Here is a 15,999-nt window from a genome sequence, read left to right as displayed (position 1 = left end):
AAATACAAACTTAATATTATAATTTTACTGTCAGTTCATTATAAACTTCTTTTGCGAAATACTTTCATTTGATAAGGAAAAATCGTTAATATTTAATAACAATGTATAACATTATAAAAAATGTGGGTATAAATAACATTGATTTTTACATGTTCCAGTGAAAATAGATGGTAACACATCCCAATCTGCTGGTCCAAGAGAAACATTTATAGGTAGGTATTCTTTATTATCAATATTTAGAGACGTAATAATGGTTTAGTTTATGAATACTGTTTGATAACATTAGTAGCGAATTTGTATTAACGGCAATATATTTTTCAACTTAATAAAGGTATTTTAGTGAGTGACAATGCTAAAAATTGTATAAGTTATTTTATTTATGTTCGCGTTTGCAACTCTCACTGAAGACCAAATTAAGGCCATGCCGTACTCAGTATTAGAATATATATTTTGAGCAGCAAATTAAAGAAGTTTGTTTAATTATGCATTACATATATATATATATATATATATATATATATATATATAGATATAGATAGATATAGATAGATAGATAGATAGATAGATAGATGTGTATGTATGCTTGCAAAAATATACTTATCATTGTTGTGCGGGATGATCACTTTGAATATGTGTTGTGAGAGGATCAACAGAATGGAACGGTTCATAATTGATGAAGTATTATTAAGATAACAATGCAGAAGGAGAAAGAAAATATCCAAAATTTCTGTTAAAAAACGAAGTTATATTTAAAACGACAGACTACAACATAACTATCTTCTTGTTTAATTATGTTTTCTTAGCTGCATTGAATATTCTTAGAGCATCTGTGCTCCATGAAGAAAGACATTTAACAAGAATTCGTGAGTGAGGGCAGTGACCTGACTTTTGACCACTTTGTATATAAATTACGAAGGACTTCTGGAACCTGGCTGTAGCGTTGCAGAAAATTTGTGCTAGCGTCCTTGCTCTGTTACGCTCGTGCTGCATTTAGAGATTTGGGAAGCCCCCTTGCAGACACCTTACCCATTTTAAGGTGTTCGTGTACTATAAAGTGCAATTTAATTCTGGCAATCCCTGTGGGCTTCTGTATTAATTTTTACTTTGTTTTTGTTACTTATGTTATACAAAATCCCTCAGCCGATACATCAACTTTCTCCAGATAGTCTCCATTAAGAACTACACATTTGTTGCACCGATGTGGCAACTTTTCTACGTCCTTTACGAGCCGCTTTCTCTGAGTCTGTCGCACAAAATCCGGATAGTGTCTTGCAGTCATGGAAGTGGGCGAAATGATGTCCACGCAGCGGTTATCTCAGTGCCCCGAATAGGTAATAATCAGCAGGAGCCAAGTCAGACGAATAAATTGGGCATGGCAGACACTGGATCCATAACACTTAATACAGTTATTGTTGGCTGACTCAAGTGGGGGCGAGCGTTGTCGAGTTCAAGGAACACATATTCCGCCCTGTCTCCTGGTCAATTCCTCTGAATTGATCAGCGCAAATTTCGAAAGTTGTCACGTATGACTCGCTGTTGATGGTGGAACCGCAGTTCCAGCAAGTCAATAAGGATGATTTCATCCTTGTCGCAGAAGCCTGTGGACTTGCGTTTGCCTACAGAGGACTTGGGTTGTGTACGGAAAGTCTTTGCCCTGGGGCTGCCTTTATGCTTCCAGTGCATTGATTTTACTTTGGTCTCTGGCTCATTGTAGTGCAGCCAAGTCTCGTTGTTCGTCGCGAGTTCTGACATGGAGCCCTCTGGATTTTGGCTGTAGCGTTGCAGAAGATATGTACTAGCGCCCTTCCTCTGTGCTGCATTTAGGGATTTGGGAAACCCCCTTGCAGATACCTTATTCATTTTAAAGTGTTCGTGTACTATGAGGTGCAATTTAATTCTGGCAATGCCCGTGACCGCCTACAGTTTCGTGAGCGTGATGCACCTATGTCCTGAATAAGCCTCTCTACTCTTGAAATGTTCACTGGTGTTATCACAGTCACTTTCCTTCCAGAACTGGTTCCATTCTCCGTTGATATACGTCCACTTTTGCAGCCGCCCACCCAGTTGCATACGGTTTTGCATGACGGTGGGCACTCTGTAGACATTGCCACCAATCGCCTGAGAATGTCATCAGTCTGTTCACCCTCTATCTACAGAAACCCTCCAGCGCTGTCCTTGCTGATGACCTTCTATGTTGTCTACTCACGTACATGCAGCTGTTGGTAAAATGTGCTGTAATTTCCAGGGATTATAATGCTGTGTATTCTTCTTCTACCTGAATCCAGACTTAAGTACTACTTTCTTCCAATTGTAATGGCGAGGTCAACAGTGTATCGTGAAAGAAGAAAAAAGTAAGATGTAAATCAAGTCAGAACGACCTTTCTACTTGTATTAACAAATCGTTCTTTCATGCTTATATATTAGGTCTGCATAACTGTACGTGAAGAGCATATGCAGGTCAATACATTAAAAGAATAAATTTTTATCTACATTCAATATAATATGAATTATTGCTATTTATAGTGGTAACCAAGAAAGTTCTGTCGCTTTTTGTGGAGGTCTGGTGTCAATTGTCACTCACACCGTAAGTTGAATGACAATAGAAATAAGGCGAAGGCCAGTTATAGGTGTGGGTATATATTACATACTACCTTGTTGTAGCAGTTCAGGTACATCGTAAAGTTGAGTAAATACATTGTGAACATGTGAAAATCCAACAGTAAAATATGAACTGTTTTTTTTTTTTAATTAACATTTCTTAGACGCATTATACATTTCCTACAGAATGTATGCTGTCTGAATTTGCGATTATAAAATGTGGTAAAAATCTTTTACTGAGGTAATAGGAAAAAATTGTAAAATATGCGTTTTCATTACTATAATAAATAGGCTGGTTTGAAATTAAGAGACCGATATTTATCAATGATACTAAAAGCTGAGAAGATGTTGCTGATATCAGAGAAGAAAGCTACCTCAACGAATGTAGAAATAATGATGTCGAAAAATTCAAAAGATGTTCTTTAGATACAAAACTATTGGACTAATACTATTTGTCATGTAAGAGACAAAAAGAGTAGCGATTTTGTATTTTCAACCAACTTTACTATTTCATAATACTGCTTGCTTTATAGAAAATGTCGATTTTGATCACTTTGTGGTACAAAATTTAAGTATCCTCAAAGTACGATCTATAATTATCAACTGCGTAACAAAATCATCATTCTTTAGGAATATATAAATGGCAAATTATCGCTTGTACTGCTATAGAAAATGAAGTAACAAAACGTACAAAGTAGGTTTTGTGTATCTAAGGAACGATGGTCATTTTTGAAACTTCTTACTTAAGTTGCCCGTTCTACGTTATTTTAACGTGACTGTTATTCACACTTTCAATCCGTTGTCTTTTCGTATAGAATTACTTTTGCTACAAGTCCTCAATGAATATTATTGGTAATACGATCATTTCATTACCTTCAGTTAAAATATAAACTAAATTTTTTGATATATTTAAATAGGATACCATATAGGTCTCCATTTTTTAAATGTTTGCCATTTTTGTTTCTATACAAAATGATTCACTTTTATATTTCGTGATTTGACGAGTGAATTGCAAAGATTCATAGTAAATGTACTATTTAAATCTTGATTTAACATTTATTTTCTTTTCTACCCACAATTTAGTTATATTTGTACTTTCTTCTTTGTTTGTAGAAAGCATTATGGAAATCTTGTCTCTTTGTAGGTAAACTGATATATGGTCCACACGGGCAAACGTCGAGTCAAGTTGGTATGTTTTAAGTTATGTATTTTTGATCAAAATCTTTATGCTTATATATACACTTTTCCTAGGTACACTGTGAAGGAGACACGGAAACAAATAAAATAGTACCACGTCTCTCCTTATCGGATGGCAGATATACTAGGTAAATGACGCACTGAGTGTTTGCTTTTCGCATAATGATACAAGGATTTGAGAATTAAGGAACTCTAAATTTTGATCTAAATTACACACTCTGTATTAAAATTTAAACAAAATAGCTACTGCTAACACTCCGCATGTATGGGGGGCAATATTGCCACCAATTTTATTTCTTACTTCTTCCGTACACTTGATAGCATAAGATGATTATGTTATATCAAATAAATAAAACAGTTACATATCACATTTCATTTGAACGTCCAGATTATTGCAAGTAAACTTGTTCCCTATTTCTAACAATCATATTAGTAGTTGTGTTGCAGTCGTTTACGAGGTAATTGACTTAACAAAATCTTTGTTTGTAATAGATGTGAATCTTTCAACGCGGCATCCACTTGCAAGAAATTGGAATGTTGCAATTGGTACAGCTGACAAATACGTTCCAAGAAAAAACAACATCGCAAAGCATGTGTTCGGAATAGGTGGGGAGAAAGAGAAATAGTTGCCATTCTATTTTGGTCTTATAATATGATTATGATAAAAATAAAGTAGTTATTGGTTATTTTGAAAGTTTCATACACTCGCGAGTAATTGAGGTGGTCTAGCAGTATGCTTAATGTGGGAAACATTCAGTCCGTTTTATTAAGGTTTAATTTTCGGGCTTGTTTCAATCTCTGCGTGCACACGCATACTTTGCAAAGAAGTGGCGTTATTTGGGTTGCCCTAATCATATAAAAGAAGGATATGATATCTTCATGAGTTCTAAGGGCTTATATCGGTACTTAGCACGTTATTTGGACAGGCCTCTTTCGAAGCTAACTTAACCCTCGAGAAGTCGCGCTGAAAAAGCAACGCGAGTAGTCGCGCGCGGTCAAAAGGACCGCACGAACATAATGTGTTGCAAATATTGTTTTAAACATTTTTCTTTTATTAGAAACGTAATTTTGTATATTTTCTGATTAAGAGGGATTAAAATATTTATTATTATAATAAGTGTTACAGTAGTGACTATTAGTGGAACATACTATTAATACTATACATGTACTGTTTTCTTTTTTATTTCTTATTTGGAATAAAATGTTTTTTTTCGTTACATATTTCTTTAGATAGATAACTACGCACTGGTTTTATTGAAAATTCTAATTCTGATGACGATCTTATCTTTTTATCAACTCTTTATTTCGTCTAAAATTAGAAATGCAATAGTAAATTAGTAAAATAAATACTATATACACATAACAATAAAACAAAGCTTGAAAGCGCATTTTACATTCAATTATATCTCACTCGTAGCTAAGCCGTTAGCATACATCCTTTGGCGTGGAACTTCCGGGTTCGATTCCCGGTGGGAGGTCATGTGGTTCGGATCCCACGTTAAGCAGTAGGTCTACGGCTTACATAGCCTTGATGCTGAAAGAAGCGCTAAATTGAAATCAAATCAAATTTACATTGAATTATTTTACGGTCCTATTATTTTGAAACTTCACCTATACAACACTACATTGAATTATTCTAGGTTATATTCAAATTTACACTGTTTTACACTTCGTCGTCGCTTATTTCGGCCTCTGCTACGCTGACTACATTCGGGGAATCGCTGGTCATTTCTGGGTTTAAGATCTTCAGACTGGCTCCCAGACTCCTGACTTCCACTTTCGTGTTCACTCACTTCTACATTATCTTTTTTGTTATGATCTTTCTCAGACAAAGCTTCCACAAGATCATCATGGCTGATTTATCCGAATAGTCCATTCCTAACATTTCCCTTCGTTCTTTTAAGCTGTTCACTTCTAATTTCCTCTTTTTCCACACTTGGTATCAGTTTGGTAACTTTGTCGACCTCTCTTCCATCGATTAAAATAATATTTATGATTATAAAGCTTAAAACATCTCCAAAGCAAAGGTCACGTGCAGAGCGAAACACTGAGAAAAAACATTACACGGTTAGTCGCGCGCGGTGGAAAGCACCGCAGAGTCACTAAACAATCACTAGTAGTTAAACTAAACAACGGATAAGGGAGTGATTGAGCAGGAATGTTCGGGAAGGTGAGGGGTAAGATTAGGTAGACGGTGGAGTCTGTCGGACAAACAGAGTGGGCACACGATAAAAAATAATTTCCCTGCGGTGCTTTTGACCGCGGCGCGACTACTCGAGGGTTAATATGATTCAGGGGGTGCTGCAGAGTAAATATGGCTAGAAAATTCGTGATCTGGGTTATCCACTTCAAAATAGACTCTATATCCGGTGGAAATCGAGTACATGAATCCAAAGCTCAAATTCTAACACCCGATACTAGATCCGAGAATAGGGTTACATTGTTTCGGAATCACGAATCAGATACTCTGATCCGAAAGACAGAGTCAGCTATCCAAATCCGAGGCATTGGTATTGTCAAAGATTTACAAAGTCAAAACAAATAACATGAATTATAAAATTCGTCTCTTTAACTGACACTACTTTCCTTACAATAAAGATTATACTGCAAGGTAAATGATGGATAGTAAATTCTTTTACGTAACAACATTAAGAGGTAATCATATGTTTTAAGTATGTTCTTTGGTACCACTATTCTATAATGAAGTCTCTGTCATAATAACTGAGGAGAGGAATAAGTAATTAGGTCGTTTGTGGTATTTATATTCCAGAACTTATGTTCCAGAAACTGCTATACAGTTCTTGATTTTACTATAATAATTTTTCTGAGCCCAGATTGCGTCCACCCACACGAGTTCCATCTGATGTATTTCCAGTGCAATGATTAACTGTTAGCGGAAACGGAAAAGTGCTCGTCTTGGTAGTAGCAATAATTAATGCAACACAATAAGCAGATTAGTATTGATTTATATCTTTTGGAAGAAAGTTTAAACTGCTTGGGCATTGACTATGTTCACAGTCACGAAATTTTTCTCTGAAGCTGAAAGACCGTCAAATTTGAAGTCAGTATTAACGCAGGTATCTATTCTTCTTTAGATCACTTTCACTCTAATTATCAATAAATGCTAAATTAAATGACTTTCTCTGTTACAATTCTGTAAGTTGCACTTTTTCAGTTTTGCCTTTAAAATTGTTCGTACTAATCACTTTTATCTAATTTAAAACTGTGTTACATAAGAATCAATCTTAAGGGGAAACATTGAACACACAGCAGTCGGATCGTTTTTACTATTCCTATTTCACTCAATTGATAACCATTCTGGACAGTCCAAGCCCTTCGAAGTTTTAGTTCCAGTGTTTCAGAGAAGTCCTAGTACTGGGTCATGCGATCCGAGTTTTGCACAAACTTACTATAATTTTACTGGTGATTATTTTAAAATTAAAGTAATTTGTGTTCGTATTGAATTTGGTCCACTGCAACAACGTGGGCATTTCCCGAAGAGAATTCTTCCTCACGTGTCTACAGGGAGAAACTTTGATGGACAACAAACTTTCACGAAGTAATGTTATGTTTGTTCAGCTGGTATATTGCGACTTGTGTCTCCTTGGTATGTTATAACTATTTTCATAATAAAGTTAACCTCCAACGAAAGTTTATGTTGGTTAATTTGTCATGAAACAATGAATTTCTCCAGCTAGAGTCTTGAACATTTGAATAAATTTCAACGTCTTAAGGAATATCTGCTTTCGTCACTACACTACAAACATATTTTCCTAGAAATTATGAAGTTCGTGAAGAAATATCATAAGACTCTGCAACCTCTTGAAGATGCCAGAAATGAGCTATGCAGGAGGTAGTGCAGGAAGTGAGAAATTGTTAATATATTGGAAAGTGTTACAATAATTAGATAAAATAAAGATCAGTAGGGTATCCTTGAAAATGCAGATGTTGTTCTCAGCTGACGCAGACAAGGAGGCTCTTCAACTTCAAGCTATGTCAATAGGCTTTTCTCTGAGTTTGAGATGGAATGCAGTCTATTTTATGCTATATGTGTTTGGACTTCTTTTTTAACGGACGATCCTGATATTAATTACAAATTTGCATCTGAACTGCAAAAACCAAAATACTTTTTAAACATAGTTATTTCTGCTCATAGAATGTGACTGTGTGCAATAGTATTGTTACTTGTTACCATAAAAGTACACATTATGCATGTTACATGAAGCACTTTTTTCTTTAATTATTAATTTCGGTGGACTTCACCATTAGCGAAAAATGTAGGGAAAATTAACACCATTTGTCATTTTGTTGGTTTCATAATTGAATATGAGTAAAATCAGTAGTCAAATATACATCAAAAGAAGCGGGAAAAAATCGATAGATAATATTGTACTTAAAAAATAAGATTAAAACATTCTTTGACTCTCTTGGTTTTCAAGTAATGGCTCTTTGGAGAGCTTTCCGCACAGTTTCTAGCTTCCTGTACGTTTACAATAAGATTAGATACAATCAAATAAGAACACAATATCTGAGATATAATGCTTTAGAAATTAATAACATTAGCATAAACACTGCCATTTCATTCAGTGGTGAATACTTCCCCATTTCACATGTCTCTCTCGTATGATCGCAGCTTCAGGTCAAAATGAAGCAAAAATGGCATTTAATGATATGCCCACCGCGGTCTTCTTCAGCCGCTAAAGAGAATCAGATGTTTTAGTATTGTGCAACGTCGCATAGTAACTTGTAGCCGTTAAAATTGCTCTCCATATTATGTAAGAAGGTGTTGAAGTTGGCCATGTTGGTCTGGATAGAATCGCCACTGTCCTCACTTCCGAATGACTTTCCGAGATATCCATTTTTCTCTGTTTGCTAGTAGGAGTAAAGTAGAGAGAATTTCTTCGTGGAGTAGTAGTGGATGTAATATAGGGATTGAACATCTAATCCTCCATTCAGTTATCAACTCTAGAATTGTTAGATTACTTAGCACAACTATGTGTCCTCCATACTTTATCACTTTCCTTGTAGTTGTGAGTCAATGTTAAGTTCAACAAGAGAAAATTACGCGAAATGCTAGCTAAATTCTAACAGCGTTGTACAATTATAAATATTATCTTAAGTAATGAACATAATAAAGTGGAGTATAGAAAGTAGGACCTTGTATTCCACGACATGGTTGTCGAATATTAGAAATGGTGAAATTTTTTAATCACTTTTCTAAGTTTATTATAATATTAATTAGTTAGCATTACAATTAACTTTATAAATAGAAAGGAGTATTTTATTTTATGCAAGTTCTAATCTGGAGTATTGTGTTTACAAAACAGCCTTTCAGTTTGGGAGTGGCGTGCACGGGTGTTAACGAGCTCCTATTATAATTTTGGTTATAGCGCTACAATAATAAGTATCTTGTGAACTTGGTCACCAGTGAGAGGAGTGACATTCCCCAAGGCGCAATGACTACTTCGACCAATTTACACTCTGCATCAAAAAAATTGCAACATCTAACGCCATGCAGATAGGCCACCCAATAGACACCTACTTATGCCATAATCGTGTCAGGTAAAGAAATACAAAAATTACACATATACAAAAATTACTATCTCCTATACAAAAATTAGCTAACAACATGAGCGCTATTTTTATTTGAAACTACACATGTATTAGTTTCATTAAAATGAAATAACAAAACCAAGACGAAAAAAGATTGATGCAGGGAGAAACTGAATCACACACAATGAAAACTTGAAACCAATGGATGCCTACTACACAAAGATTCATAAATGAGGCAGAGAGAGAGAGAGAAGAGGAGAGAAGAAGAAAAAGAAAAGGGAGAACATAAAACAACGTAGTAAGAACGTAGTAAGAAAAGAACCTAACATTATAAAGTTCCGTTTTCAGAAATCCAACAGTAATATAGAAGTAACGATTTTTTGCATAATTTTCAGAATTATTCGAATACATAGAGCATGATTTAAACATTCGTTATGTCACTTTCTTAATAAATAGCATACTCAATTTCAAGTAGAACTGTAGATCTCCGAGACACATCTGGGATAATGTCAAAAGTTTAACACACATGTTTTTTTCCCCTTGTGGTTCGATTGCAAATTCGTTAGTGTTCATTGGACGTACTGTTCTAGATACATGCTAATAAACCCAGTAGATATCGCTGGTCATACCCTCCATTTCAGACTACTAATGCAAACTGAAAAAAGGGCAAAAAAAAAAAAAGAAACAAAAATAAAAGAGAAAGAAAGAAAGATAAAATACGAGAATTCTATTTTAAAGTTAAATTTCTATCAGAAATACCCTATATTAAGAGTCCAATCTGTATCGAAACGAAAAGTTACAAATGTTGGAAAGGAAAAGTTTATATTCCTCGTAGTTGTAGCATGTTTCAAATTTCGACGTGAGAAAAACACATTGAATTACAGGATGATAACAAATTTTGTGTCGAATTAGTATTAAAAAACTTTCGTTTTCAAATAACCAGAGTTACCATTTTCTTGTCTTTTTCGAATATTTATCTGTTCCGAACATCCAACACTGATTTCATCTCTACCGAATATAACGTAATTTACACAGATAGAATGAACAAGCTAAGAGCTCAAACGGATCATCGTGTCAGTCGGATGATATTGGTTAGGTTATAGACCATCACTGAATCGAGGATTCTAATCCGTAGTGACCCGGTAATTCGATTGAGACTCGGTAACCCAGAGGATAAAAAAAAATTTACTTATTCCTTTGCTTTTGGACAGTATTTCTGTCAGAGATGACCAGGACTGGAGATGTTATCCCCAGAGCACGAAAAACTCGACGCCGAAGTTAACAGTTAATAAGATTCTTCAGACCAGGTATATCCGGCTCTTGCTCCGCTTTAACTTTGTAACATGAAGTGCGTGTGTGTGCGAGAGAGAGAGAGAGAGAGAGAGAGAGAGAGGGAGAGAGGGGGAGAAGTGAAAGATCCAAAGACGGGATAGGGAAACGTCAAGACAGAGAGAGAGGGGGACGAATATAAATATCAAACATACTTATCATTACAGTGTATGATATAGAACGCACACAATGTTTATTTGAATTATCGCCAGTGATCCCTTGTAAGTTCTCCATCAGAAGATAAATGTCTGCAGTCATTATTTTATGCGAAATAATCATATTACCTGATAGGGAATCGGTCCTAGATTTCCATTTGGAAGTCTGGCAAGTTACCACTACACCACTGATTGCTTTAGCCAAACTTTGTTTAACAAATGGTGTAGTGTTTCTTCCTGAGAACGATAAAGCGAAACGTGTATACTGCAGATCAACAATGTCTTTGGAATGTCCTTCTAATTCCCTCCCCCTTTCCCAACCAGCATTCGCAAGTCGTCTCTATCATGATACAGATGTTTGCTTACACATTCTTATGTATTGCTTATTCAGTATAATAAATCAATTCTTCACAACCACTTTGTAAAAAGTTTAAATTTGTTGTGAACAGGATTTGAACATAGGTTCAATAGCTGTATTAGTTATAAGGCCATTACGTTACCCCTACACTATCATGCCATCTGAAATTACAAGCCAAATATTACTTACTTAAGGTTACTGTGCCCACCCCCTTGTCCGAGCACTTCGCCTTTTCGCCACCAGATGCTCACTTTTTCATTTAGCAAGCACTGCTGGCACCTCTACTGGGAAGAACTGAAAGATCGTACCGCTCAGTTTGAATGTGTCCAAGATATCCACACTTGAAGTGGGCGGGGAGAGGAATCCAACAGTTTTTTTTCCTTCGTGCACCTGCAGTCAGTCAGAGTCTATTTTTACAAGCCGTGTTGTTCAGCCGCAGGGTAAAATCTCAACCATTGACGGGTAACAGAAATCTTTTCTTTTTGCAGGTAGGAACAGAGTTTTTGTACGAAAAACATGAATTAGGTTGCAGAGAACGTCATTCGCTTCGCGTTGACAATTTTTTTTCGTCCGTTTATCACATGAAGTTCTTTTCTTTGTTTTCCGATTATTACCAGAATATGAGATAAAAAACCTAAATGGTTCTTTGTATACAGAAAACAAACAATACCAATATTTTCTTACATATCAGTCTTATATGATTTTTTTTCCTGAAGTGTATGATGCTTGAAAAATGGACAGAATGAATTTTGATTTTTCTATTTGTCCCTATCCTTCTGAGTAGAGAGAATGCTGTGGCGCAACTAAAAGGCCTGCAGAGCCCGCAACATTGAGAAGCCCATTTCAGTTTCGAAGTTAAACTTTATAATGTTAGGATGTTAAAAATTATGTGATATTCTAACTATATATCATTTTTACCTGTGAAGGCGGTAACACCTGAGCGATTATTTAGTAAATTAAATGCCAACAAAACTTCTACTGACCAGCGAAAATATAATGACCAAGTGATGAGCGCAAGAGTCTTGGTCTTGCAGTTTTTGCAAGAGTCTTGCATGCAAGACCAAGACCAAGACCAAGACCAAGACCAAGACCAGGAATCCCGATGCAAGACCAAGACCAAGACCAAGGGGTGCAAGACCAAGACCAAGACCATACCTGCAAGACCAAGACCAAGACTCTTGCGCAAGAGTCTTGCACAAGTATGGTACTACTTGATTTTTTATAGAATGTAAAAAGGAAGGGGAAAAATCATTATATCTTTCACGTGAACTTCTTGGCTCCAGTAAAAATACCGCCGGAGTGAATGTGTTCCCAGTAGTTTATGCAATCCATGTGAGTCGATCTGCTCCTGTAACATATAGCTACAGTATGTCGTTTTTTGAATCGGTTGTTCACGAGACGACCGACAGCATAATTATATAGCTATAATAACTTCAGTGTCTGATTTACTTTGGTCATCATTTGATCATTCACGACGGCCCATGATTGGATTTTGGGAAATCATACGAAGAATAGTTGTGTCCATAAGAAGTGGATAAGCAAAAATAAACTAGAGCATGTTATGGACACGGTAGCTCAGTGGCAGAGCGTTCACCTCTGGTACATGGGGCCCTGGTTCGATCGCAGCTTGCGCTATGTGAGCTTCTTTGGTGAACAAACACCCTGTGCGTGGGTTTTCCCGTTTCCTTGTACTTTCTTCATTCCACCATTTCTCATCATCACTGTTTCCCTTAGCCTCAGAGTAATAATCGTGGGACGTTCCAAAACTAAAGAAATGTAGTATTGAACATCGGCAATTCCGTACACCATAGGTGCCGACTACATGGGTATGGCCTTGGCTCTGAGGTTAAAGCATCCGTTGGAAATTTTTAATGTGTACTTATAAAATTAATATTGAAATAACATTTTCATGACATTGACAAAAACTTAGCGCATGTGACCGCAAGTTTGATTTTATAGGTGGATGCTTATAACTAACTAACTAACTAACTCTATGGCCTATGGAACCCGGAGGTTCAGTGCCGCGTTCACAAAAGCTCTCCAATGACTTCTATCCTTAGCTAATTGCATCCAGTTTCTACTTTGTATTCCTATCTCTGCGAGATCCATCTTAATATTGTCCTCCCATCTGCGCCTAGGTCTTCCTAATGGTCGTTTTCCTATGGGTCTACCAGTCAAGACTTTGAAAGCGTTTCTACTTTCTTCCATTCTAGCTACATGACCCGCCCACCTAAGCCTCTTAGACTTGACGACCCTAACAATGTTGGGTAAACCGTATAAACTATGTAACTCCTCGTTATGAAGCTTCCGCCATTCCCCATTCTCGTTCCTCTTGGGTCCGAATATTCTTCTCAGGATCCTGTTCTCAAATACTTTCAGTCTATGTTCTTCCCTCAGAGTAAGCGACCATGTTTCACAACCATACAGAACAACAGGCATGATTATCGTTTTATATATTTTAAGCTTCAAATTCCTCGATAGAATTTGCGACGACAACAGATTTTGAACCGAATAGTAACACGAATTCCCTGCTTTTAGTCGACATTTAATTTCTTCGTGAATATGATTTTCGTCTGTTAATATTGATCCTAAATATTTGAAACTATCCACTTTATCAAAAGCATTATTTAATATTTTAACGCCTCCACAATTTGCCGTATTACGGTCCCGACGCACTTCCATGTATTTAGTTTTCTCTGCATTTACTTCTAAGCCCATGTCCCATTTAGGTGGATGCTTATACGTTGAATAATTGTTTATCAATATAACTTATAGTCCCCTTAGGTATACGGCATATCTAGGATTCAACGATATAACATTATACAACAATAAATAATCTATATTCACAACTGAGAGTGATTTCGTAATTATTTCAAATAACTTGAAGTTTGATGCCGTTATTTTGATGCTCTGGTGTTTGGGGTCCCGCGTTCGATCCCAGCCCCCGCCAAGTGAACTTTGTGGTGGACAAACACCGTGTGCGAGGGTTTCCTCGGGGTTCTCCCGTTTCCTCCCATTTTCTTCTTTCCACCATTTTCATTCATTTTTCATCATCACAGTCTCCTTTAGCCTAGCCGGCATAATCGTGGGACGTAAAACTCACAAATTTAATTTAATTTATATTCTAAAATATTAAGAGGTTTAATTATTATTATTTTAATTTTTTCTCTTTTTTGGTCAATATTGCAAAACATATCATCATCGTCATAATAATAGCTATTCTGCCATTATTGGCAGCTTCAACTACAATCTCCTTCGCCCCCTCTTTCTAGCACGTCCCTCATCATACAGTTCCTCCTCAGCTAATGTCCTCCTCTTAATTACATCTAAAATTCTTCTTTTCTCCCCTACTGCTACTATTTCTAAAACCTTTGCATTCGTTTTCCGTTCACCAAGCTGATTCTCTCCTTTTTTCTCCATGTCCACATTTCGAAAGTCTAACTTTCATCGTTTTTGCGTAATGACCTTGTTTCTGCCCCACGCAGTACATATTAGAATCAGTAAAACAAAATTTCGATATTTAATTGGGAGTTTGTTCAATACACAGATGAGCTAATCTTGGTTGGAAAGAAATAATCTGAAGAATTTAGAGTGTAAAAATAATTTTGCAATTTATGGTATTTCAGTAATCTGTGCCGTCTTGGTTTTCTTTCATGCGTCTCACTGTCAGGGGTAGTCTCCCCAGTTTGGGAACCAGTGGAGTATTGGATCTGTTAAAACATGTAAAAATATTACGAAATGTTGGGATTTATCTTATAAGTAGTGAAGCGTGATCACCCATTAAAAAAAAGTAAAGGTCATCGCCTATGTTGTACAGCATCATCACACTTACACGAAGGTAAAATATATTACATTTAGAAACATACATTGCATTTCCCTCACTATTGACGCAATGTAGGATTTATTATCCCTTATATCCAGAGTAAAATTTACATATGAAAATCATAGATTTCTTAAAAGCAAAACTTGCAAGACTCTTGCAAGCAAGACCAAGACTGAGTGTGCAAGACCAAGACCAAGACCAAGACTAGGTGTGCAAGACCAAGACCAAGACCAAGACCGAGAGTTCCAGTGCAAGACCAAGACCAAGACCGCATGTGCAAGACCAAGACCAAGACCAAGACCACCCGGGTCTTGGTCTTGGTCTTGCATTTGCTCATCACTAATGACCACTCGCTACTTTTTGAACGAAATCATTGTGCAGAGATAAGAGCTACAAGGCATAACACAACCGCGCGCCAATCGTGACAAGAATCTCACTCGATTAGTCAGTGTGGTGCTTGTGCCTTGAATGGGGAAGGACGGCGATATATCAGGGTGAGTAAATGGCTGGGAGCTTCATTTCGGAAACAGCGCGACTTGTCGAATTTTCGCGATCTGCCGTGCTTATGTATTTCAAAGGTGGGAAAAGGACAGTGAAACCAGCATCGAACCAAACAACAAAAAGTGGGGCGACTACACCTCATTAAAAATGTCGGATGTCGTAGACACTCGAGGTTGGTACAGCAGAATAGACGAAATCTATAGCACAATATAGTAATAATAATCTAATAATAATAATAATAATAATAATAATAATAATAATAATAATAATAATAATAATAATAATAATAATAATAATAATAATAATAATAATAATAGGTAATAGTTAAGAACAGCTACTTCTCATCTCCCGTGCACGAGGATACATCTTACTGTTGCACTACCTAAACACCCTAAGAACAAGGGCAAGAACTCAGTCTATTACCTACTTTTTAACATCCTAGATAGTCAATGAATAATTCCTGAAAGTATGGCGTTTCTCGTCCT

The 15,999-nt window shown here is 36.3% G+C and overlaps 1 protein-coding gene across 1 annotated transcript in view; it reads left to right on the top strand.

Annotated features, from left to right (window-relative positions):
• The window catches only part of LOC145683923 (uncharacterized), a 443,098-nt gene that overhangs the window by 321,240 nt on the left and 105,859 nt on the right, over window positions 1-15,999 (top strand). The window contains exons 12-13 of the mRNA XM_081755604.1: window positions 159-212; window positions 3,743-3,787. Coding sequence (XP_081611730.1) covers window positions 159-212; window positions 3,743-3,787 — 99 coding nt within the window. The remainder of the gene's footprint in view (window positions 1-158; window positions 213-3,742; window positions 3,788-15,999) is intronic.

This window comes from Thermobia domestica, chromosome 4, assembly GCF_964235325.1.
Source record: "Thermobia domestica chromosome 4, izTheDome1.hap1.1, whole genome shotgun sequence".
In the NCBI taxonomy this organism is placed as follows: domain Eukaryota; kingdom Metazoa; phylum Arthropoda; class Insecta; order Zygentoma; family Lepismatidae; genus Thermobia; species Thermobia domestica.
The sequence above is the reverse complement of the archived record's forward strand: the minus strand, read 5'-3'. Positions and strand labels throughout refer to the sequence as shown.